The following is a 24,168-nucleotide window of genomic DNA, read 5'->3' as shown; positions in this document are numbered from 1 at the left end:
TTCTGCCCTATTTCCAGCCACCACCACCCACTGTGACCAATCTCATTATTTTCTTATTTATTCTTCTTATGTTTTACTTTGCAGAAATGAACAGATACAGGTATATTTCCCCCTATTTCTTACCTAAAAAGTACATAGTATAGATACAATTTTTCTTTTTCCACTTAACAAAAGATACTGGAAATCACCCCATATCAGTTCAGACAAGGAATCTTTGTTCTTTATCATAGCTGCATAGTACGTCATTACATGGAGGTATTCAATTATTCTCTGATGTTCAGCCACATTGTTTGTTTTCTTTTTTTCAACATTTCTCAGTTACAATGAATACTGCAAAGAGTTACTTTGTGCATAAGTATTTTCTTATTTTTGGAGGTAAATCTCTAGAGGTGGAATTACTGGCACAAATCGAAAATGTACACACAGTATCTTTAGATATTACTAAATATCCCCAGTTTGCATTATGTATAAGATTGCCTGTTTCCCACAGCCCTTCCAAAAGAATGTGCTGTCCTACTTTTTAATTTTTACCAATTTAAGTGAAAAGTATCTCAATACTGTTTTAATTTGCATTTCTCTAACTATGAATGAGGTTAAACATGTTTTCACATGTTTAAGGACATTGTGTCTTTTATCCAACTTTCTATTGGGTACATGCTTTTTCAAAACTTTGCTGTGAATTGTGTTTTCCTTTCAATTTGCCAGGCAGAAGCTAGAAGTTAAACATTTGCTTAACATTCATCTTGTCCCTTGATTTTTTCATAATAAAATTGTATCTGCAGTCGTTTTACTTCTTGATATGGCAGTGTTCTTAGTGAAATTTTAATCAAGCTGTCTATAACCTATATACTTTTAAAAGTTCATTTTTATAAGTTTTTTTTTTTTTTTTCTGTCGCCCAGGCTGAAGTGCAGTGGTGCAATCTCAGTTCACTGCAAGCTCCGCCTCCCAGGTTCATGCCATTCTCCTGCCACAGCCTCTCGACTAGCTGGGACTACAGGCTCCCGCCACCACGCCTGGCTAATTTTTTGTATTTTTAGTAGAGATGGGGTTTCACCGTGTTAGCCAGGATGGTCTCGATCTCCTGACCTCCTGATCCGCCCACCTCGGCCTCCCAAAGTGCTGGGATTACAGGCATGAGCCACCGTGCCTGGCCCATTTTTATAAGTTTTAATTGATTAAATTCTGTACCAAATTATCACCGTCTTGCTTGCCTAATGCCTTAAGAAAACCTAATGATTCCCCAGATCATTTCCAGGCAGCCCTGACATGGGACTAAGAGAGAAAAGCGGCCTTCTGAAGAAGGGGTTCCGGGAGCACGTGCTTGAAGGGTAATCCCACAACACAACACACACACGGGGCCATCCTACCTCCTCTTCCACCATGGTGCCTGGTCCCACCAGCCTCCACGACCTTGCCAAAAATTGGCAGGCTGAGCTGTATCTTCCCAACTCACCAACCAGCAGAAAACATTTATCCAGCAGACAGCTATAGAATCCCTGGTTTTAAGATTTGCCTGCAGTCTCTTCTTTGTCCCCAGAAAGCAACGTCCCTCTGATTTAAGCCTCATCTTCCCCATAATTTGCAAGAGTAGGAGGAGGGAATAGGTAATTCAGTCATTAAATGTTATAACCTACTAAGAGAAAGGCTCCGATGGCCCTGGATTTTCTTACCCTTCTCAACACACCGTCCCCCGGATAGCTGTGATGAGTTCAGGTGCCTTCTCTCCTCCCTTCAACCTCCAGAATCTCTTTGGTGTGGGAGAGATTAATAATCCAAATAAAACTGCCATGGGAGGAGGAATGGAGGAATTTTTAAAAGTCACTTTTCTACTTTCTGCATCTGTCAGGACAGCCCAGGCAGGAGGGAGAATCAGTGCCACCTGGAGAGCTGTCACGCTGCCGGCCTGAGAAGGGCCCAGCCTCTCACGTGGAATGGCCCCCCGCAGCCTGGGGAGTCCCCAGGCAGATGCGCTGGGGAGGAGGTGTGGGGCAGATGGCGACAGTAGCTGTCGGGAAGGGAGGCTAAACATCGTGGGCAGAAGTCAGAGATAAACTTCCATCCTCCTCCTTCTCTCCCCACATAACAGCCAAAAGATGCTGGTTATTTCAAGGAGTTTCTAAGAATGGCGTTTGATATATATCACGACCTTCCCAGGGAAGCTGGGGATGAGGCATCAGAGTTTCCTCTCCGCTCTGCGACAGAGACACCCCAGCACACGCACGGGCCCCACCTGAAGTCACCATAAACACACATACACATGCTTTCCTTCTCATTGAGAAAGGAGCTGGGAGTACTGGGAGTAGAAGTCGTTCCACCTGCAAGAATTGATGACCCAGATCCAGCGCCGTCTGGCGATCACTGGCTGTTGGTCTGAACCCAGTCTCCGACGGCGTGCTGGATTTCCCACGCTTGCGTGGTACAGGTCTGGAGCACAAGCACGTGGTTACCCAAAAGGTCCTTCTTCATCTCCAGACACCGCTTGGTATCCCTGTTTATGACGGCTCCTCCCTGGAGCGGAAGAGAGACAGAGCCAAGGTACTGAAATGCCTCAGTAATTATCATCTCTTCTGGCCCTGCTCTCCCTGCTGTGCTCAGCCACATTCTTGAGGGACCTCTCAGTCCTCCACAAGTCATCCAGGGGAGAAAAGGAAGCAGGAGGTAGGATGAGACCACCCAGTGCTTCCTCTACCAGCCCCATGGCAAACTGACCAACCAGGCGGTGTTGCTCTGGCTTCCTGTGATGCCCTCAGCCTCTTCTGAGATGGAAGCATTGGGTCAGTACTGACTACCACGGAACAAAGGCATCTGTGAGAACGGTGGGCCTTCTTAGCTTGGCCCTCCTTTCCACGTCCTCGCCCCTGACCCCATGAGACCCATCAGGGTCACCTTCACCTTGTGCTTCTCTCCCTCTTCAGGGAAACTGTGTCGTGGGCCTGGAGCAGGAGCTACATTCAGGAACCTCAGCCTCTGAGGCAACCTCCTGCCTCTCCTGTTGAGGGGCCTTTGCCAAGGTTTATAACTGGGAACATGATAGGTGTCAGTGCTACAATGGTAGGGTTGAATCCTTGCTCTACCATATACGAACCGCGTGGGCTTGGGCAAATTACCTGCTCTCTTCAAGTCTCAATGTCAATCTCATGTATAAAACGGGTTTAGAGTTAATATTAAGGTTAAAATTAATGTTGATGGACCATCTTGGGCCTGACACATGAAACATGCAACAAATCTCAGTTCATCTCTGCCACTCCCTATCTCACAGGAGAAGAGAAAGGAAGGGCCATCCTTCTCTTTGATCCTATGTGATTCCCACCACCTCGCTGAGCTTCTTCCCCCTCATCTTCATAGCTCAGCAACTGACAATCCTGCCATCTGTCCAAACTACCATCTCTCCTGGTCCTGCCCTCTGCTCCCGGCCCTCTCTCTCCCACGTGCCTCTCTAACCCTTTGCAGGACTCACACGATCTCTATTAGTGCCTGGGTCAGGCTGTTTCCTCTTTATGCCCTGCACTCTGCTCTCATCCTTAGGGTGCATACCATTCATTCTGATGGCTAGTGAGAAACCCTGACCTCACTGTTCCCCTTCAGACAAACTGCCACCAAGTTCTTGAACACCAAGTGGGACTGACTGCAGCTCTAACATCTCCAGATTTCTGCTTCGTCTCTCACAGTCACCTCCCTGCTTCTCATCTCTTCCCATCACAAACTGCCTCCAACGGCCCTTGCTCCCCCAAATTTGCCTGTCCCTGGACTCCCCGAAGCCCCAACCACCCCTTTCCTCCTCTGGGCACCCATCCAACATTGGCCATTCAGGGCAACTCTTCAGATTCTGGAACTTCTCCTCCACCACCGCCACCACTCCTCTCTCTTTGCTTCCAGGCCACAGAGCCCTTGTGGACAGGGTCTGCCAACTGAGCAGGCCTGGCTCATAAACCTGCCCACAGCAGCCTGGCCCCAGAGCTGGGCTTACTCCTCAGGGTTCCTCTTCCAGGCCTCTTCAGCATGCTCTGTCTGTCAGCCCCCACCTGGCACTCACTTTAACTAAATGTCAAGAACACCACACTTCTATTCAATCCTCCCGTCCCCTGCAAGCCCTCAGCGATCCTGAGGACATGGCCTCACAGACGATCTCAAAGGAGCGGCCCCATGCCCACCTCACCTGCCAGCAGCCCCCTCTGTTCCCTGAGCCCCGGCCATCCTCGATGCTGGAGAAACACTCTTCCTAACATCCTTCTTTTATTTCTCCCTCTTTGCAGATTCCTTTTCTACTGCCTTTAAACAAGTCCAAATGTCACAATACTAGAGGGACAAAATAAACCCAGACCTCAACTCTACTAACCCTTTCAACAAACATTCCGTTTTTCTCTCCCTTGCAGAATCAAATTCCCAAGCAACGAGGCAATAGCACTGATTCGTTAAGATCCCGTGTTTGAATGCTGGGCATTTACTACACCATGTAGCCCTCAGCAAATAATTGGACTCCTCAGTGCCCTGGTTACTTCATGGGCGAGATGGAGTTAGCGATCATACTTCTCCTATGAAACCTATGTTTCATAAGAACTAAATGAGATCATGTTTAACCTCACACATGGGCATATATGTGTTCAGTAACTCTTGGTTATTCTAATTTAGTGTGACCTTTCAGACAAAGTCAGTGGTCTATTTTCTATTTCCACTCAACTTCCACGTGACATGAGCTTTGACAGTGTTCCACACATCCTCTAGTTGCTTTCAAATTGTGTTCATCTGGATCTTACACAATTTTGTCTTGGGTTTGTTTGTTTGTTTGTTTGTTTGTTTTCTTTTGAGACACAGTCTCGCTCTGTTTCCCAGGATAGAGTGCAGTGGCATGATCTCAGCTCACTGCAACCTCCGCCTCCCGGGTTCAACTAATTCTCTTGCCTCGGCCTCCTGAGTAGCTGGGATTACAGCCGCCCGCCACCACGCCCAGCTAATTTTTGTATTTTTAGTAAAGATGGAGTTTCACCATGTTGGCCAGGCTGGTCTCAAACTGCTGACCTCAGTCTGTGATCTGCCCGCCTTGGCCTCCCAAAGTGCTGGGATTATAGGCATGAGACACCGTGCCTGGCCGTTTTGGTATTTGTTTTGGGGTGCTGCCTGTCAGAATTTTTTTTTTTTTTTTTTTTTTTTTTTTTTTTGAGACAGAGTCTGGCTCTGTCACCCAGGCTGGAGTGCAATGGCGCGATCTCGGCTTACTGCAAGCTCCGCCTCCTGGGTTCACACCATTCTCCTGCCTCAGCCTCCCGAGCAGCTGGGACTACAGGCACCCGCCACATGCCCGGCTAATTTTTTGTATTTTTAGTAGAGATGGGGTTTCACTGTGTTAACCAGAATGGTATCGATCTCCTGACCTCGTGATCCTCCCGCCTCGGCCTCCCAAAGTGCTGGGATTGCAGGCGTGAGCCACCGCGACCAGCCCAGAATTTTTAAAGGATTTTTGTTTTTGTTTCTTTTTCACTTTTACAAAAGTAAGAGATCCTTCCTTTTTAACTTGGAAAATATACTTTAAAAATATATAAAATACTTTAAAATAAATGGCCAAGGCTCAGGGCACATGGGCTACTGGCAGGTGAGGCAGGCATGGAGCAGCTCCTTTGAAATAGTCCGTGAGGTCATGTCCTCAGGATCGCTGGCAGCTTTCAGGGGAGAGGATGATTGACTAGAAGTATATTTATTAAAAATATATTTTAAAATATTTTATATATAAAGTATATAAAAGCACTCATAACAAGATAACATTGTATATGTGGTCTTTACATCTTGCTTCTTTATATAAATTTAACATTCTACATACATCTTTTCCAATTTTATTAACTTTTTGAAATAGATTTCTTCAGAAGATCATTTGAATGGTTATATAATATTCAGTTCAAGAGATGAGCAAAGCATCCCCCACTGTTGGACATTTAATTTTTTCTTGTGTTTCACTGTGATAAGTATTAAGATATTTTCTACATTAATCCTAGCCTATGTTCTACACTATTTTTTAAGTAAAGATATTGTCCTAAAAAAGAATCAGTGCCTTAAAAAGAGTTACAGTTAGTCTGGGTTCTGAGGAGCGTCTGGTTTTCCTACACGTGGGCAAGTTGCTTCTGGAGCCGTGCCAGTCTCCACGCTCGCCGGCGGTGTGTGGGAGCACTCCCTCCCCACTTCCTCTTTTCCCGCACTTTCAACCCCTCACCATGAGCGCTCTCCTCCTCCTCACTACTCCTCACAGAGACCCTCTTTGTATTGTGAGCTGCTGCTTCACCCCGAAGATGGACGACCTTCCCCAAATGCCCCCTTACTTCAGTGGCATCACTACCTCAATGCAGTGCTCCTCAAGTTAAAGTCCATGTGTCTGACTAGGCCTTCTCTTCTTCAACTGGCTCCCCGCCCCATCACTGGCTCTCTTGTGAGTCACAGGGGCCATGGCCTCCTCTGGTACACCCAAAACACAGAATCATGAAATCAAAGAAAACAAAGGGATGATCTAGTCTCATCTCCCTCTCAATTTTGGAAAATTTCTTTGGTAACTTTTTAGCAAATTAATTTGTAAGCTGTGTCTACAGAGAAAAGTGAGAACCAGAAAAGCCCAACATTCAATCAAGTATCATTTTTCATATCTGAAAGAATTGTAGACCTAAGAGGTAAGATGGATGGAAAAGGATTAGATGGAGTGAATCCACTCAAGACTAACTTAATATTAGGTAACACACCAGAAATTACATGATCACCTCCCTTTTCAGCTTTTGTCGTTCTTGACATAGTGGCCATAGAAATGGACCCAGCCTGTATGTTAGAATGGTTGGCAGAACTTTCCTGGATGTCCTGCCTTCCAGATCTCACAGCCAACCCAAATCTCTTTTCTGTCAGTAGCCTCAGTCAGCTGAGAAGGCGATCATCCAAAATTTTCTTGGCAAGGCAACCTTCAAAATGTTTGGAATGCATAATTATTTATTTAGTAACGGTAGACTGTTATCATGAAAAGAAAAAACAGAAAAAAAGATATGGAAAAATGAGAATAAAATTTTATCTAAAAATATTATTTCTTTAGAATACATTGTATCTTTAATTCATAGGAGATTTAGGATAAAGTGTAGCTATTAAGGGAATCAAATACATAGCACTTGCCAAAGATTCTGCGTATATTTACTATTGTTAAGTACTTGTATCTAAGAAAATGGGCATCTTACAGATTAATCTTGTGATAGCAATTTAAAAAATGTGTATTTGAGTAATTAAATTGGTGACCTGATGGTGAAATTTTACTGACTTTATAAACACTTCTAAAACATTTAAGAGAACTTAAGAATTGAAAAATTTAAAGTCAGGTCAATGAAGTTTTAAAGGAAATTTAATGTATTAAATTTGTAAATACAGCTCATAATGTCTAATGGAATTTAATTTATTAAATTAAAAAAAAATCTTCTTTAAAGGGGATTGTCAAAACTTGTTAGCCTTACGGATAAAACAATAAGATTTGTAACCTGAACTGAAAAGCTTAAAGAAAAACCATGATTCTTTGAACACCCCTTTGCACCAAGTACCATGCTAAATGCTTTACATACACTATCTCATTAAATGTTTTAATTTATAACTTGAATACAGTGAATATTAATTTTTTAAAACCAAGTAAACTTGTAGTAGTTTTCTTCACACGAACAAAAAAGATAGCACTGAGGACATCAAAAACTCATATTTAGCACCCTAGGCCTGCCAGATGCTCAGACATGCTGTGCTTGGTGACTGCCATTGACGGAGAACTCACCACCATGCTCAGCAGCCTATTCTTCTGTAGGAAACCTGAAGCTGTGAGGCCTTTAGTAAGTCCTCCCCTTGCTCCTACATTAAGTCAAAATCTACCTCCTTAATCTTTACCTATTGGTCTCCGTTCTGCCCTCCTGAGACATTAAACAAATCTATTCCCTCTTCCTCATAAAGACAGCGTCGCCTTTTCTCTATCCATGAGCCTAACAAGCCTTTCAAGCTCCTATCTCCAGGCCTGCCAATCTTCCATTTGCTCTGCAACCATTTGTTGAGTGACTGCCATGTTCTAGGGGTTGTGCCAGATGCTAGAGAAAAAACAGCAAACCCCAGGCCCCGCCCTCCAGCTCACAGCCAAATGATGAAAAGAAGCAAGTGAGCAGACAATTGCAAGAGATGGTGAGACTAGAGCTACAAAAGCGCCCCTGAGAGCACCAAGAGGAACCACTCAACTGACTCCTCTGGGCTCACGGAAGGCTTCCAAGGAGGTGACGTGTAAGGCCAGGGGAACACTTTGTAGTTGGTCTGGTGACAAAGTGGGAGGAGAGGGAATAACACCTGCAGAAAGGCCTAAGATAAGAGGGAACCTGGATTTTCACTGAATTACACGTAGTTCCATAGAATTGGAGCGTAAAGTGAGACACCAGAGACTGAGAAGACGTTACCCTCCTCCTTCTAATTGATATTGTCTAGTTCAGGGAAGCTTAATCTAGGATGCAAAAAACCTCTGAAACTGTAAGCAAATCTCGCACATAGGTTCATGTGTATGTTTTCCTGGAGAGAGAGAGTCCATAGCTATCAGTGAATTCTCAAAGGGGTCATAAACTTTGAAAAGTTAGAAACTGTTGAACTAGATTGTCCGTGTGGCACCTGAACCAAGCATAGTACCGCATTCAGAGACACAGTCACAGACAGAGCAGCAGCTCCGTCCAGGTGGTACTGCCCCTTCCTAACGAATTGGCCCAAGAGTGCAGAAGTTTTTGGAGCAACCCCATCCATTGTAAATTCCCCATAGACTGTTGTCAGCCAAGACCCTCCAGTCATCGTCACGTGAATTCTGCCAGATTCCCTCCACCCTGTCCTTGGTCATTTCATGTTGAAGTTAAAGGCAAGGCTTGTACATTAGCCCCCGTCAGATTTCAGCCTAGTGTTCCACACCCTCTGATACTCATTAATAATAAATGGATCACAATGGCTAATGCATATTGAACACTCTTCTGCTCCAGGCACCACGCTAAATGCTTTGCACATGCTATCTCATTTAATCCTCCCAAAAGTCACATACAGAAGATATTATCATCTCCATCATTTTCTAATGAGGAAACTGAGCTTCAGAGAGGGTAAGGAACTTGCTGTACTGAGCTAGGACTTGTGCCCAAACTCTCAACTGTTCAGCCACAACAGACTCCAATATTTCCTCTCCTTAACCACCCCTGCCTTAGTCAAGAGACTCAGTGTTTCACACCCAGTTTGCTGTTTCCAATCTTTTCCCTACATGGGGCCACAAGAAGTAATTCTCGTAAAACAATATCAAATCAAATCTGAACCTTTCATATACCTGTCCTTTAAAAAAACATGTAACTCGCTAGGCGCAGGGGCTCACGTCTGTAATCCCAGCGCTTCGGGAAGCTGAGGCGGGCGGATCATGAGGTCAGGAATTCAAGACCAGCCTGGCCAACATGATGAAACCCTATCTCTACCAAAAATACAAAAATTAACTGGGCACGATGGCACGTGCCTGTAATCCCAGCTACTCGGGAGGCTGAGGCAGGAGAATTGCTTGAACCGGGACCTGGGAGGCGGAGGTTGCAGTGAGCCGAGACTGTGCCACTGCACTCTAGCCTGGGTTACAGAGCCAGACTCAGTCTCAAAAGAAAAAAAAAAAAAAACACATAACTCACCCGTTTAAAATCCCAATATATATGCAGTCCATTCCTGGCTGCCTCAGAGCATGGTTCTAAGATGGGCTTCTCCGCCTTGCCGGGGTCTGTCAGGCAGCGATCTCTAGCACTGGCCTCTGCAATCAGTTGTCCCACATAGAGCTCGCCGGTTAGGTGATAGTAGACATTCTGAAAAGAAAAAAAAAGCAGAGGACTCGCCATAGGCATTGTCAGCCGGCAGGACGCCCTAGCCCGAGGGAGAGCAGGAAGAGTGGTCTCTGGCCCCCAGACACCCAGTCCCACCGGGAGCACTGAACCTTCCCGGACAACATGAATCCGCCTCTGCTTCCTCCTCCTTAGTCTCCCCTCGATTCCAGGGAGAAGGCCAGGCCTAGGAGGATCCGACAGAATCAGAGCTCACATGGATGAAGAAGCTTGTCTTTGAAGGAAAAACAAAACTGAACTCCAGAATCTGTCACTGTAGACCTCAGCGATGGGTTTGTTGTCAGAAAACCTTTTAAATTCCTGATTTGACACTGTCTTGCTCAGTGAGCTTGGAGAAGTAGGTTATTAATGTGTCTCCATTTTTTCATCTAAGTGGAAAGGATATCTATTGTGCATGCCTCAAAAGGCTGCTATGAGGACAGCATGCAAAGTTTCAGAGGACAGATGTGAATATCGTCTCTTAAAAAAAATAAAGTTCCGGCGGGACGCGGTTGCTCACGCCTCTAATCCCAGCACTTTGGCAGGCAGAGGCAGGCGGATCACGAGGTCAGGAGATCGAGACCATCCTGGCTAACATGGTGAAACCCCGTCTCTACTAAAAACACAAAAAATTAGCCAGGCATGGTGGCAGGTGCCTGTAGTCCCGCTACTCGGGAGGCTGAGGCAGGAGAATGGCGTAAACCCGGGAGGCGGAGCTTGCAGTGAGCCGAGATAGCGCCCCTGCGCTCCAGCCTGGGCGACAGCACAAGCCTCTGTCTCAAAAAAAAAAAAAAAAAAAAAAATCCCCTGGCCGCACCTTCCACACGGTGCCAGGGCTCTTCCATCCATCCCTCGGAGGAGCATCTCCTCAGCCTCTATCCTCTCTAGCTCTGTTTCCTTCTCTATAGGACAAGCACAGGTGGCTTCACCTGCCCACTTTCCCAGGCTTTCAAGGAGCCGTGAGCAGATGGCGGGAGCCGTGGGAGGAGGGGAAAAGGAAGGGACCAGAGGTGATTGTCAATGCAGGTATCAGCATGGAGAAGGAACGTGACAGAGCACAGCCTTTCTACCTATCCTCCCTGTAACTGAGATGGAACTACGTCGCCGCGGCTTTCTGAAGAAACTTAAGACGTGCTCAGTTACAAGCGCAGGTCTGGATTTCACCCTCACCCAGGATCTCCGCTCCTGCCTCCCCATCACCCATCACGGAGCCCAGACTCAGCAACGGTTACCAGGGGCTGAGCCACGACAGACTTGCCCAGGCAGGGCCAGGAAGACTGTGGAAGATACCTGTGAACTGAATCCATGGCAGTAATGCATGATGGGGGTGTTGCCTGGAACGGGCCCCTGATCCAAGCAGACATTTTCATCCAATAGGTTTTTCATCTGAAGGGACAAAACACACGGCAACACTGTTAGAAAGAGGCAGAGAATGAGGCCCCACCCCTCCCAGGGCCTACATTTTCCCCAACACACCGAGGGTACCAAGAACCACCAGCCGCAAGGAGCAGAGGGCTGGGATCCCGGCAGGCCTTTCCTAAGCACTGGGAAACAGACCCATGCTGAAGCGAGGCGCTGCCGCGATGCCCACATCCTGGAAACACGCCCCACCTCACACCATCACCACACACAGGGAGGGGCGTCTCTGCAGAGTTCAGGTGGGCAAGGCCAGTGGCTGCAGTTGGTGGAGAAACTGGGGTTGGGTGGGGGTGGGGGAGTGTCCAGGCAAGAGCTAGTTTTCAAGGGGAGTAAAAGCAGAAAGAAGGAAAAGAGATGGAAAGGATTGGGGAGCAAGGGACAAAAGGAAACTGAGAGGGTTGAGGGCAAAGAGCTGAGGAAAAAGCCACGGTAGGAAGGGCGTCTTGGGCAGGACGGGCAATCACGTGATTCAGGCTGCATTGTCTTTCACAAACATCTAAAATTCAGCAATTTCATAATACATACTCTTCCATAGCCCACGATGGTGTGGATTGGCTTCAAGAGTGGATAAACATTTTTCAGGTACCAGTCAAAAGTTTTACATTTCAGTTTTTCCCGGAGTGCGACTCTGGAAGAAATGTCTCCAAAATCTATTCCAGAGTTCTGTAAATAAAACACCAAGTGTTTCTGTGCTTTGACTCACGAAAGCTCTGTTAAAGCGAACTAAATACGGCCTGAGAAGGACACCATATTTCTGTATGTGAGTCCTTGTGGACGAACTGCAACCCTACCTAATAGACAAACAAGATTGAAACTCTAACTTAGGACTATGCACCTGCAACAATAGCTGGGTCTTGGCCAATCCCAGCTGCCATACTTCAACCACTCATCCACTGTCGAGTGTTCAAACTGTGTTCAAATAAGGCAAACACGGAGCTGTAACCAATCCAGCTGTTTCTGTACCTCACTTCCAGTGTCTGTACGCCACTTCCCTTTTTTTGGTCTATAAATCCTCTTCTACCACATGGCTGTGCTGGAGTCTCTGAATCTGCTGTGATTCTGGGTGTTGCCCCATTTGCGAATCATTCATTGCTCAGTTAGACTCCTTTACATTTAATTTGGCTGCAGTTTTTATTTTAACAGCGCCTTCGCTCCACCAGTGGGTATGGACCACGCATGATGGAACTGAGTATTTTTCTGATAGCCTGTGAAGTAACCTTGATATTTTATATTTCCAGAGAAAGTGGAAAAACCTTAAACCCTAGAAAATTCTGCTTTTTCAAATTCTACTCCTTCAAGGCCCACATAGTGGAGCCACTCAGGTTTATTTCTCCTCATACGCTTATGCAGATTGCTCCATTTGAGATGGTATTTACATCAATAAAACCCAAAATATTCCTCACGATAGGGCCAGAAAAGGCCATATCATGGCCTTTTGGAGATTAAAAGAGACTTTTTAGAGATTAAAAGAGCGTATTGACACAAGAAGGCTTCTGGAGATTAAAAGAGACTTTTTTAGAAGTGATATTTGTGGGGAATCAATGTAAAATAATACTAAAGAGGCAAATTAGAAAAAGCAGGAACCACTTGTGTATCTGCCTTCTTCCCAGAATTTTCCTTTGGGGCTCATTTCAGATCATCCCATGCAAAAATTTAGATCATCCTTTGATGGTTCAGTGTTTTACAGACAACTCTTTGTACGGCTTGGGACAGTCACAATATGACTCTGTAGAAATAAAAAAGCTAGGGATGTCCCGGAGGGTACTTTTCTTTCCTATTATACCTTGGCATACAGGGACATCAGAATCAATTCTTACCCATCTCTCTTCAAACAGTGATCCAACTGTAAGAGGTTATAGGCAGCTTGGATTATGAAAGGAAGCATTTTGGCATCTTTAAATTATAAAGAAGGCTCAGGCATTTCTGCACATTTTTACAATCTCCAGACCTAGTGATCCCAGTGTTAACCTGGCTCCTGACCCTCGGAGTCCTTCCAGACTTTCTCTTCTCGGTCCATCCACCGTCACCCACCGTCCCGACTCCCTGGCTTTCTGGGGGCTACATTAGAACCTACTGTGATGGAGGGATGAGTTTGTCCATGCGATGACTCCTTCCTTGGGGCCAACACGGCTCCGTATGCTCTAGCCCAGAGCCAGAGCTCAGGGACACCAAGACAGCACAGCATGACCTTAAGCAGCCAGTGTATAAGATGTGGGCTTAGCTAAGAAGGCCATCCTTGGCTGGGTGCAGGGGCTGACACTTTCAAACTCAACATTTTGGGAGGCCAGGAGTTCCAGACCAGCCTGGGCAAAATAGCAAGACCCTGTCTCTACCAAAAAAAAAAAAACACACACACACACACACGCAAAACTTAAAAAAGAATGCTATCCTCATGCTTGTGCATCCAGCAAGATGACAGTGCCTTCTCCCACCACCCTACGTCACACCTGCTATGTTTATATCTCCCATTATAAAAGAGAGATGAAGAACAGGGAACGTAGAAGCCAGATTTCCTTGGTTTGAATCTTACTCTCCATATTACCTTAAACAAGCTTCTTCCAGCTCTCTGTGCTTCAGCTTCCTCATCTGTAAAATTTAGAATAATAAAAAGAAAACCTATCCCCTACATATGTTGTGATGGCTAATAAGTTAATATACAGAAGGGTCCGGAATGCAGTACTGTACTGTTACATAAATGTTAAGAGCCATCATTATCACACCATCAGGACCTTACCCTAATTATTTAGGGCTGTGATGGCACTTTTGCTTTATCCCACCCCATCACATAACTGCCACCTCCTCCTCTTTCTTTCTTCCGTGCCGCTGTTCAGTTCCATGACTCACCTGGAGAGGTATGTTCCAGGCCAAGTAGACCATGTGTTTGTGCTCATCCATCCAGATTTCTGCCACTCGCAGAGCGTTGCGCTTCAAGGCAGGGGTCAGATCCAAGGCATAGGGCTTGTGGTGTCTCTCTAGGTGAGCAATCCGGGAGCAGGGCAGAATCTCAATCTTCCCTCCACACTGCCACACCTGCAGAAGAAGACAAAAAAATCACCTGTGCTTCACAGCCAATGGATTGCATAGCTTATTGACACAAGAAGACTACATTTTAGAACCGTTTTTAAAGAACGTAAGCTCAGTCCTCCCACTCCTGCCTTTATATTGCCTCCTAACCGTCTTATCTAAATCATCTTTCCTTAGAAGTCTACCGAACTGCTTCTCTCCTGTCATTCAAACAACTCCTGAAATCCTACTTCTTTCAGCAAGTCCTCCTACATGGACCAAAGGAGAGGCCTCTGCTCCCTTACCCCCAAGGGAAGTGTCCGTGTCCTGAGAGGAGCCATGCCCTGAGCCACTCTCACTGCACTAAGTTCCTCATGCCCCTTCTCTGCCTGCATGCTAGACATAGGGCAATGTGGCAGACAGATGCCAAAGTGACCCCATGATCCCTCCTCCTGGTGTCTACAGCCTTGCCTGATCCCCTCCCCCTTGAGTGTGGGCCAGTGACATGCTTCTAACCAACAGAATATGGCAAAGATGGCAGGATGTGCTCGACTGCATGGATCATGAATACACTGCACAAGATTGTAGAGTCCATTTTGCCAAGAGATGCTCTTGTTGGCTTTGAAGAAGGAAGCTGCCATGTTGTCAGCTAACACATGAAAAGGGAAGACATGAAGAGTGGCTTCCAACCAATACCCAGCCTGAAACTGAATGCTTCCTCAGCCTGGAAGACTTTAAGGAACTGAATGCTGCCAATAAGAATGTGAGCTTGAAAGCAGATCTTTCCCCAGTGGAGCCCAGATGAGAACCTAACTGTGGCTGACACCTTGATGGCAGCCTTACAGAAGACCCAGCTGAACTGTGCATGGACCTCTGACCCACAGAAACTGTGAAATAATGAATGCATCTTGCTTTCAAACACTAAGTTGTGATAACATTGTTATACAGCAATAGATAACTCATTTGCATAACTTGACCAAAAGGTACCATGGCTTATGACCCAATTACAAACATTCGTTTGTACCATCCTGATGGGTGTAAAACATACTTGTCAAAACACACATTCTCATATTGAGCTTAGAAAATACGATGTTCATCTCAGTAGCTAATGGGACTATCCAATCATATTGGATTGATGTGATGTCTCCTGTGTCTTCTCTTCACGGTTGCCTAAGTGAGCTGCAGTTTCTGGGAGGTAATTAGCCCATAGCAGTGGCTAGCAACCTAGCACACTCATGTCAGTGGGAGTGCCTGAGAAAACAGTGTGTAGCTCAGGCCCCACTGGTCCAGTTAACTTACCAAAAGAGTGTCCAACTGAGCAGTCATTCTCATTATCTGACTTTCAAATTGTTTTCATCCTTTTCTCCATTCTTAAAACCCTGGATTCCCCTTCCTTTACACCCTATTTCCCAGAACAATGAAGGTTAAAAAAAAAAAAAAAAAAAAAAAAAAGCAAGGCTTTGAAATCAGACTGACCTATGTTCAAATTCTGGTTCCATCATTGCACACCTGGCAGCTAGCGTGTTTTGCAGCTGCCAGGTGTGCAATGATGCAAAAAGCTGACCCTCAACTTACTCATCTGCTAAAAGGGCACAGCCACTCTTTGGACTGTCACCAGGATCAAATGACATAACAAGAAATCAGTTATGGCAGCCTCTGAGATAGCCTGAAGTACACATTTTCTTTCATTATCCTTCTTTGGCTTTCTTCATTGGCCCCCAGAATGATGTGGAGGTTACATCCAGCTTGCACTCAAATATTATTACTCTCTCTAGCCAAACATTCAAAATCCAAATATAACCTTACTCCAATTTTCCTAGCTGATGGAGGTCTTCACCTCACATGAATTCAGGGAGAAAAATTACCTTTGTCATAAGACATCTTAAATTCAAGTTAAAAGTCAAGATTGTCGAGGCCAGGTGTGGTGGTTCATGCCTGTAATCCCAGCACTTTGGGAGGCCGGGGCAGGCAGATCACTTGAAGTCAGGAATTTGAGACCAGCCTGGCCAACATGGTGAAACCCTGTCTCTACTAAAAATACAGAAAGTAGCCGGGTGTGTTGGTGTGCACCTGTAATCCCAGCTACTCGGGAGGCTGAGGCAGGAGAATCACTTGAACCTGGGAGGTGGAGCTCGCAATGAACCTAGATTACGCCACTGCACTCCAGCCTGGGCAACAGAGCAAGACTCTGTTTCAAAAGAAAAAAAAAAGATCGCCATTTATGAAGTAATGCCCATAATTAGCTTTGCCCAAAAGTCTTCAAACTCTGCTCTCAAAATTTATTCCCACTTGCCAAACTCCTTCCATCATCTCTCTCTCCCTCTTTCTCTCTCTCTTTCTTTCTCTCTCTCTCTTTCTCTTTCTCTCTCTCTCTCTCTCTCTCTCACACACACACACACAGACATTAAGCTTCTGATGATAATAATATTACTTTGTGCCATATATTGTCCTAATACTTTCCATAAATTTAATCCTCACCATACAGGTATCTCCCTTTAAGTAACCTGCCCATGTTTGCCAGCTAGTAAATGACAGAGCTGCATTGTGAACCCAGGAAGTTACACATCCAGTTCTGGCACAGCGTGCGAAATAAACAAGGTGCTCAACAAATGCTGTTTTTTCTTTCCTACCCATATCTCCGTTCTTCACCTTTCCTACCCATCATCTCCATTTACACACATTGATGAGCACCATCCCTGCCATGGCCACTAGATGTCAGAATAAAGCACTCCATGCAGCTCTGATATTCAAGATCTGCTACTGGAGAAAGATCCTAATAAGTGCTTAGAAGCTTTAGAAGGCAAATAGTCACACACAAACCAAGAAGCTGGATATGGGCAGAACTGCTTGATCCAAAGAAAAGGGAAAAGATGACCCTATATTTTAAGCAAAATCCATTTTAAAAATCACAAAATATTAAAATAAATAGAACGTATTGTAGAAACTAAAATGGCAGTGTTTTACGTATGTTTGGGAGAATGAAAACAGAGACTCAGCCTAGGTGCAGAAGGAGAGAACAAAGCATAAGGAACTCAGAAATAATGAGGGCTTTGGGTCCTAAGTTGAAGAATTGGAGAATTCACCTAAAGCTTTGGTAGGTAGGAAAACCCAGCCACAGTGTAACTAGGGTCATCCTCAAGACTTTGCTAAGTACCATACATAGAGTATTTTTGCATTTATATTTTTTGTGTTAGAGACTACTTGTACTCCCAAAGTCTATTCTGCTCTACATCTCCAGTTATAGAAGAAACACCTGGGCATATAACCCACTAACTAAAGTCTATATTTCCCAGACTCCTTTGCACACAGGTGTGGCCATGTGACTAGGTAATGGCCAATAGAATGTGAAAAGAAACAATATACACAACTTTCAGGTAGTGCTCTTAAAAAGAAAGAGCTTGCTCTCTCTCTTTCCCCCTTTTCTCTCCCTACTGGCTAGAATACAAATATGGTGTTGAGTGTGGCAGGACCACAAAATAAAAGTCTTGGTCCCTATCACCCTAGAGCTGTCATATCAATCCTGAACTGCTTATGTTCAAATTGTTATAGGAAAGAGTAATTAATTTCTATCATGTTGAAGCTTCTGTTATTTTAGCTTCTGTCAGAGAAGCTGAGTGAGCATTCTAATTAATATCTTTATAAAATTATATCAAATTCATTATTACATTGTGACTGTACCATCATTCTTATGAGGTACATAAAACAAAATGCTTCTCTCCATTTCACAAATGAGAAAATTGATCAGACCACTGTATTTGTCTGTTTTCACACTGCCATAGAGAACTGCCTGAGACTGGGTAATTTATATAGGAAAGAGGTTTCACTGACTCACAATTCTTCATGGCTAGAGAGGTCTCAGGAAAATTACGATCATGGAAGAAGGCAAACAGGAAACAAGGCACCTTCTTCACAAGGCGGCAGGAAGGAGAATGAATGCAGGAGGAACTACCACACACTTATAAAACCATCAGATCTTGTGAAAACTCCCTCACAATCAGGAGAACAACCTGATGGAAACCCCCTATCACGATCCAATTACCTCCGCCTGGTCTCTCCTTTGACACGTGGGGATTGTGTGGATTATAATTTAAGATGAGATTTGAGTGGGGACACAAAGCCCAACCATATTAACCACCATCCAAAAAAAGTTAGTTTTCTCTGCCAAAGAATTATTATGGCTTAAGGCATAACCCAGACAAGACTCAAAAGTTCATTTGTTAACATTAAATGTGGAGTCCTGAGTGGGTCCTTATTGGGTACAGTACATGGCTATGGGGTCATCAGTTTCAGTTAGAAAGAAATTAAAGAGAGTGGAATGAAATAAACTCTAGATGGGAAATTACTTTGTTCCTCCAGACACCACAATGGACCAGAATTTCAGGGCTTGGAGGGGGAAAGAAGGTCATCTTACAGAAGCTTAGTCCACAGTGAGTTAGTAGAGACAGCATTAGAACTCAGGGTCAGTGTTTGTTACAATGCCACCCTGACATTCTTATTATTGTCACTTTTACCATTAAACATTTATTGAGTGTAAACCATGTATCACTCACCATACTAGGTGCTTGATGCAGGAGGTAAGGTTTAGAGGGCTTGGATGTTGCACACTAACTCTTGAGTGGCAAAGCAGGATTTTGACTTCAGTCTGTCTGTCTCTAATACCTGTATAATTTCCACTACTTTCCATTGCCTCTTTTAAGAGTTCAGCCTTAGCCTGAAAGATGAAAGATGAACTATCAAGAACAAACACAAACCCACAGGCCAGCCCCTTCTAATGAGGCCCTGAAGATTATGCCAAAAAGGTAAAAGAGATACTGTGGAAATGACATTTGATCCACAAAACCTCTTCTAAATTGATCCTGATGCATGAAAATTTATTGGCCCTAATTCTTCACACCATTTTAGGGTTGGCCATGTGACTTATACTCTGAAATAGCTTGCTACTTCTACACCTAGGCCTTACAAGACTTCACACAGTCCCATTGGCCCTCTTGTACACCATAAGAAGAGCTTTCTGTCCTAGGTAGCTGCTATCCCACATTTGCCTGAGCCCCAGAGTGAACACATGTGTGGAACACAGCCACTCCAGCCGAGCCAGCTGGATCTGCAAATCTGTGAGAATTGATTATTGTTGCTTTAAGGCACTGAGTTTGGACTGATTTATCGCATGACATTTTTTGGCAAGAGTTAACCAACACACTGACGTATTTTGAATCTGCACTTGTAATTTCTCTATTTTTCTTGGTTTGCGTCCTGAATTCCCTTATAGAGCACAAAAATTCAGGTTGGGAGAGGTGGTGGAGCAAGATGGTGGAATAGAAGGCTCCACCAATTGTCCCCCTGACAAGGAAACGAATTTAACAATTATCTACATAAGCAAAGCACCTTCATAAGAACCAAAAATCAGGTGAACACAAGGAAACGAATTTAACAACTGTCTACATAAGCAAAGCACCTTCATAAGAACCAAAAATCAGGTGAACACTCACAGTACTCATATTTTAACTTGATATTGCTGAAAGAGGCACTGAAGAGGTAGAAAGGACAGTGGTGAATCACTGATGCTGCCCCTCCCCCATCCCCACTAGCTTCAGCGTGGTGTAGACAGCACTTGTGTGTGTTGGAGAAGGAAGAGCACAGCAATTGTGAGGCATTGAACTCACTGCTGTCCTGTTAGAGCAGAAAGGAAAACTGAACCAAACTCAGCTGCTGCCCACCCAAAGAGGGAGCCTTTAAACCAGCCCCAGCCACAGGGAAATCACTGATCCCAGAAGTAGGACGTTGAGTTCCCACAAACCTTGCCACCAGGCTAAAGCGCTCTGAGTCTCTAAGTAAGCCTGAGAGGCAGTCTAGGCAACTATTAGGTGAATCCTAGTGCTGAACTGGGCCCAGAGACAGTGAATTGGGGGTGGGGAGGCAGGCCACACAACCTACTGAAACACCAGTTGGGGCCACTAAGGGAGTACTGGCATTACCCTTCCCCTAACCCCAGGATGCACATCTCACAGCTCCAAAAGAGACCCCTTCCTTCCATTTGAGGAGAGGGGAGGGAGAAGTGAGGAGGACTTCGACTGCATCTCGGATACCAGCTCAGCTACAGCAGGCTAGGAAATCAGTCAGAGTTGTATGGTCCCCGGTCCAGGCCCTAGCTACCAGATGACATTTCTAAACATACCCTGGGCTAGAAGGGAGCTCGCTGCCTTGAAGGGAAGGACCCAGTCCTAGCAGCATTTATCACCTGCTAGGTGAAAAGCCCTGGAACCCTGAACAACTAGCAGCAATACCCGATACTACATTGAGGGCCTTGGGTGACTCTCTGAGACTTGCTGACGTTAGGTACCAGCTTGGCCACAGGTGGGTAGAGCACCAAGCAGTCTCTTGGGGGTCCCTGATTCCAGGACTTGACTCTTACATGGCATTTCTGAACGTGCTCTGGGCCAGAAGGGAGCCCACTTCCCTGATGGGTGAGTCCTAAGCCAGGCAGCATTCATCATAAACTAACTTGAGAGTCCTTGGGCCCTAAGGGAACACGAATGGTCATCTGGCAGTACTCCCTGTGGGCCTGTGGTGGCACCGGCCTCTAACTGTGGAAAGAAGAGGGAAGAGTAGGAAGGAGTGTGTCCTGTGGTTTGAGTGCCAGCTCAGCCACAATATAATAAAACATGAGGTAGACTTTTAAGGTATTTTACTTTAGTGTCTGACTGCCAGACAGCACCTCTGGACCCACTTGGGACCTGGAGGAATACACGGCCCTGAAAGGAAGGACACAGGCCTGTGTCCTGTGTCCTGGCTTTGCCACCTACTGATTGTAGAGCACCAGGATCTCAAGGGAACATAGGAAGTATGCAGTGAGTGGTCACAGCAGGCCTTGGGTGAGACCCAGTTCTGTGCTAGCTTCAGGTCTGATCCAGAGCAGTCACAGTGGAGGTGGTCACGGAGGTGCCTGTGTCACTGCACCCCCAGCTCTAGGTAGCTCAGAACAGAGAGAGAGAGACTCCATTTGTTTGGGAGAAAGTAAGGGAAGAGAAGAAGGGTCTCTGCCTGGTAATGCAGAGAATTCTTCCAGATCTTGTCCAAGACCATCAAGGTGGCACTTCCATGAGTCTGGAAGAACCACAGCATTACTGGGCTTGGGGTGCCCCCTAAAGTAGGTACAGCTTAGATCATGACACCCATGTCTTTTTGCATATCTGGAAAGTCTTTCCAAGAAGGATGGGTACAAACAAGCCTAGAGAGTAAAGGCTACAATAAGTAGTCTTTACTTACAACAAGTAGCCTAACTCTTCAATGCCCAGACACAGAAGAACATCTACAAGTATCAGGATAATTCAGGAAAACATGATCTCACCAAATGAACTAAGGGACCAATCCTAGAGAGAGACATGGGACCATTCAGACAGAAAATTTAAAATAGCTGTTTTGAGGAAACTCAAAGAAGTTCAAGATGATACAGAGAAGGAATTCAGAATTGTATCAGATAAATTTAACAATGAGATGGAAATAATAGAAAAGAATCAAGCAGAAATTCTGGAAATGATAAATGCAATTGGCATACTCAAGAATGCGTCAATGTCTTTTAATAGCAGAATTGGTTAAACAGAAGGGAGACTCAGTAAGCTTGAGGACAGGCTATTTGTAAAATACATAGTCAGAGGACAAAAGAAAAAAGAACACAAAACAATGAAGCATGCCTACAGGATCTAGAAAATAGCCTCAAAAGGATAAATATAAGAATTATAGGCCTTAAAGAGGAGGTAGAGAAAGAGAAAGGGGTAGAAAGTTTATTCAAAGGGACAACAATACAGAACTTCCCAAACCTAAAGAAAGATATCGATGTCCAAGTACAAGAAGGTTACAGAATGCTAAGCAGATTTAACCCAAAGAAAACTACCTCAAGGCATTTAATAACCAAACTCCCAAAGATTAAGTATAAAGAAAGGATTCTAAAAACAACATACAATGCAGCTCCTATACTTTCTGACAGCAGACTTTTCCGTGGAAACCTTACAGGCCAGGAGAGAGTGACATGATATTTGTAAAGCGTTGAAGGAAAAAACTTTTATCCTAGAACAACATATACAGTGAAAATATCCTTCAGACATGAAGGAGAAATAAAGACTTTCCCATACAAACAAAAGCTGAAGGACTTCATCGACACCAGACCTATCCTACAAGAAATGCTAAAGGGAGTACTTCAGTCAGAAAGAAAAGGATGTTAATGAGCCATAAGTAATCACCTATAGGTGTAAAATTCACTAGTAATAGTACACAGAAAAACACAGAATATTATAACACTGTAACTGTGGTGTATAAACTACACTTATCCTAAACAGAAAGTCTAAACAATGAATCAATCAACAATAATAACTACAAAACCTTTTCAAGACATAGTACAGTAAGATATAGAAATGGAAATGACAAAAAGTTAAAAAGCAGAGGACGAAGTCAAGGTGTAGAGTTTTTATTAGCTTTTTTTTCCCACTTGTTTGGTTGTCTGTTTATATAAATAGTGTTAAGCTGTCATCATCTTAAAATAATGGGTGACAAGATAGTGCAAACCTAATGAGAACCCCAAACCAAAAAAGCATACAACAGATACACAAAAAAATAAAAAGCAAGAAACTAAATCATATCAACAGAGAAAATCACCTTCACTAGAGGAAGACAGGAAAAAAAGAAACAAGAAAGAAAACACTGCAAAGCAACCAGAAAACAGATGACAAAATAGCAGAAGTCCTTTCTTATCAATAACAACATTGAATGTAAATGGACTTAACTCTCCAATCAAGACATAGAGTGGCTGAATGAATGAAAAAACAAGACCTGCTGATCTGTTGCCTATAAGAAACATACTTCACCTATAAAAATACTCATAAACTGAAAATAAAGGGATGGAAAAAGATATTCCATACCAATGAAAACCAAAGAAAGGCAGGAGTAGCTATATTTATATCAGACAAAATAGATTTCAAGACAAAAACTATAAGAAGAAACAAAGAAGGTCACTATATAATAATAAAGGGGTCAATTTAGCAAGAGGCTATAACAATTTTAAATATATATGCACCCAATACTGGAGCATCCAGATATATAAAGCAAATATTATTGGAGCTAAATAGAGAGATAGGCCCCAATACAATAATAGCGGAAGGCTTCAACATCCTATTTTCAGCACTGGACAGATCTTCCAGACAGAAAATCAACAAAGAAACATCAGACTTAATCTGTACTACAGACAAAGTGTCTCTAATACATACTTACAGACATTTCATCCAGTGGCTGCAGAATACACATTTTTCTCCTCAGCACATGGATCATTCTCAAGGACAGACCATACGTTAGGTCACAAAACAAGTCTTAAAACTTTCGAAAAATAAAAATAATAGCAAGCATTGTCTCTGTTAAGAGACAGTGAAATAAAACTAGAAATCAATAACAAGAGAAATTTGGGAAACTATACAGACAAATGGAAATTAAACAATATGCCCCTGAATGACCAGTGAGTCAATGAAGAAATTAAGAAGGAAACTGGAAAATCCATTGAAACAAATGATAATAGAGACACAACACACCAAAACCTATGGACTATAGCAAAAACAGTACTAAGAGGGATGTTTACAGCTCTACGTGCCTACATCAAAAAGAGTAAAAACTTCAAACAAACAATCTAATGATGAATCTTAAAGAACTAGAAAAGCAAGAGGAAACCAAACCCAAAATTGTAATAGAAAATAACCAATAGATCCCATTTGTCAATTTTTCCTTTTGTTGCTATTGCTTTTGGCATCTTTGTCATGAAATCTTTGCCCATTCCTATGTCCTGAATGGTATTGCCTAGGTTGTCTTCCAGGGTTTTTATAGTTTTGGGTTTTACATTTAAGTTTTTAGTCCATCTTGAGT

At 44.0% G+C, this 24,168-nt stretch overlaps 1 protein-coding gene across 1 annotated transcript in view; it reads right to left on the bottom strand.

The window, feature by feature from the left end:
• Nucleotides 1-2,191: 2,191 nt before the first annotated feature.
• GALNT8 (polypeptide N-acetylgalactosaminyltransferase 8) overlaps nucleotides 2,192-24,168 on the bottom strand; it is a 57,422-nt gene continuing 35,445 nt past the window's right edge. Inside the window, 5 exon segments of the mRNA XM_023232402.1 lie at nucleotides 2,192-2,509; nucleotides 9,667-9,834; nucleotides 11,140-11,235; nucleotides 11,794-11,931; nucleotides 14,113-14,298. Of these exon segments, the coding sequence (XP_023088170.1) occupies nucleotides 2,357-2,509; nucleotides 9,667-9,834; nucleotides 11,140-11,235; nucleotides 11,794-11,931; nucleotides 14,113-14,298 (741 nt within the window). The 3' untranslated portion in view covers nucleotides 2,192-2,356.

This window comes from Piliocolobus tephrosceles, chromosome 10 (genome assembly GCF_002776525.5).
Source record: "Piliocolobus tephrosceles isolate RC106 chromosome 10, ASM277652v3, whole genome shotgun sequence".
Lineage (NCBI taxonomy): Eukaryota > Metazoa > Chordata > Mammalia > Primates > Cercopithecidae > Piliocolobus > Piliocolobus tephrosceles.
This window is presented reverse-complemented; position numbering and strand designations above follow the sequence as displayed.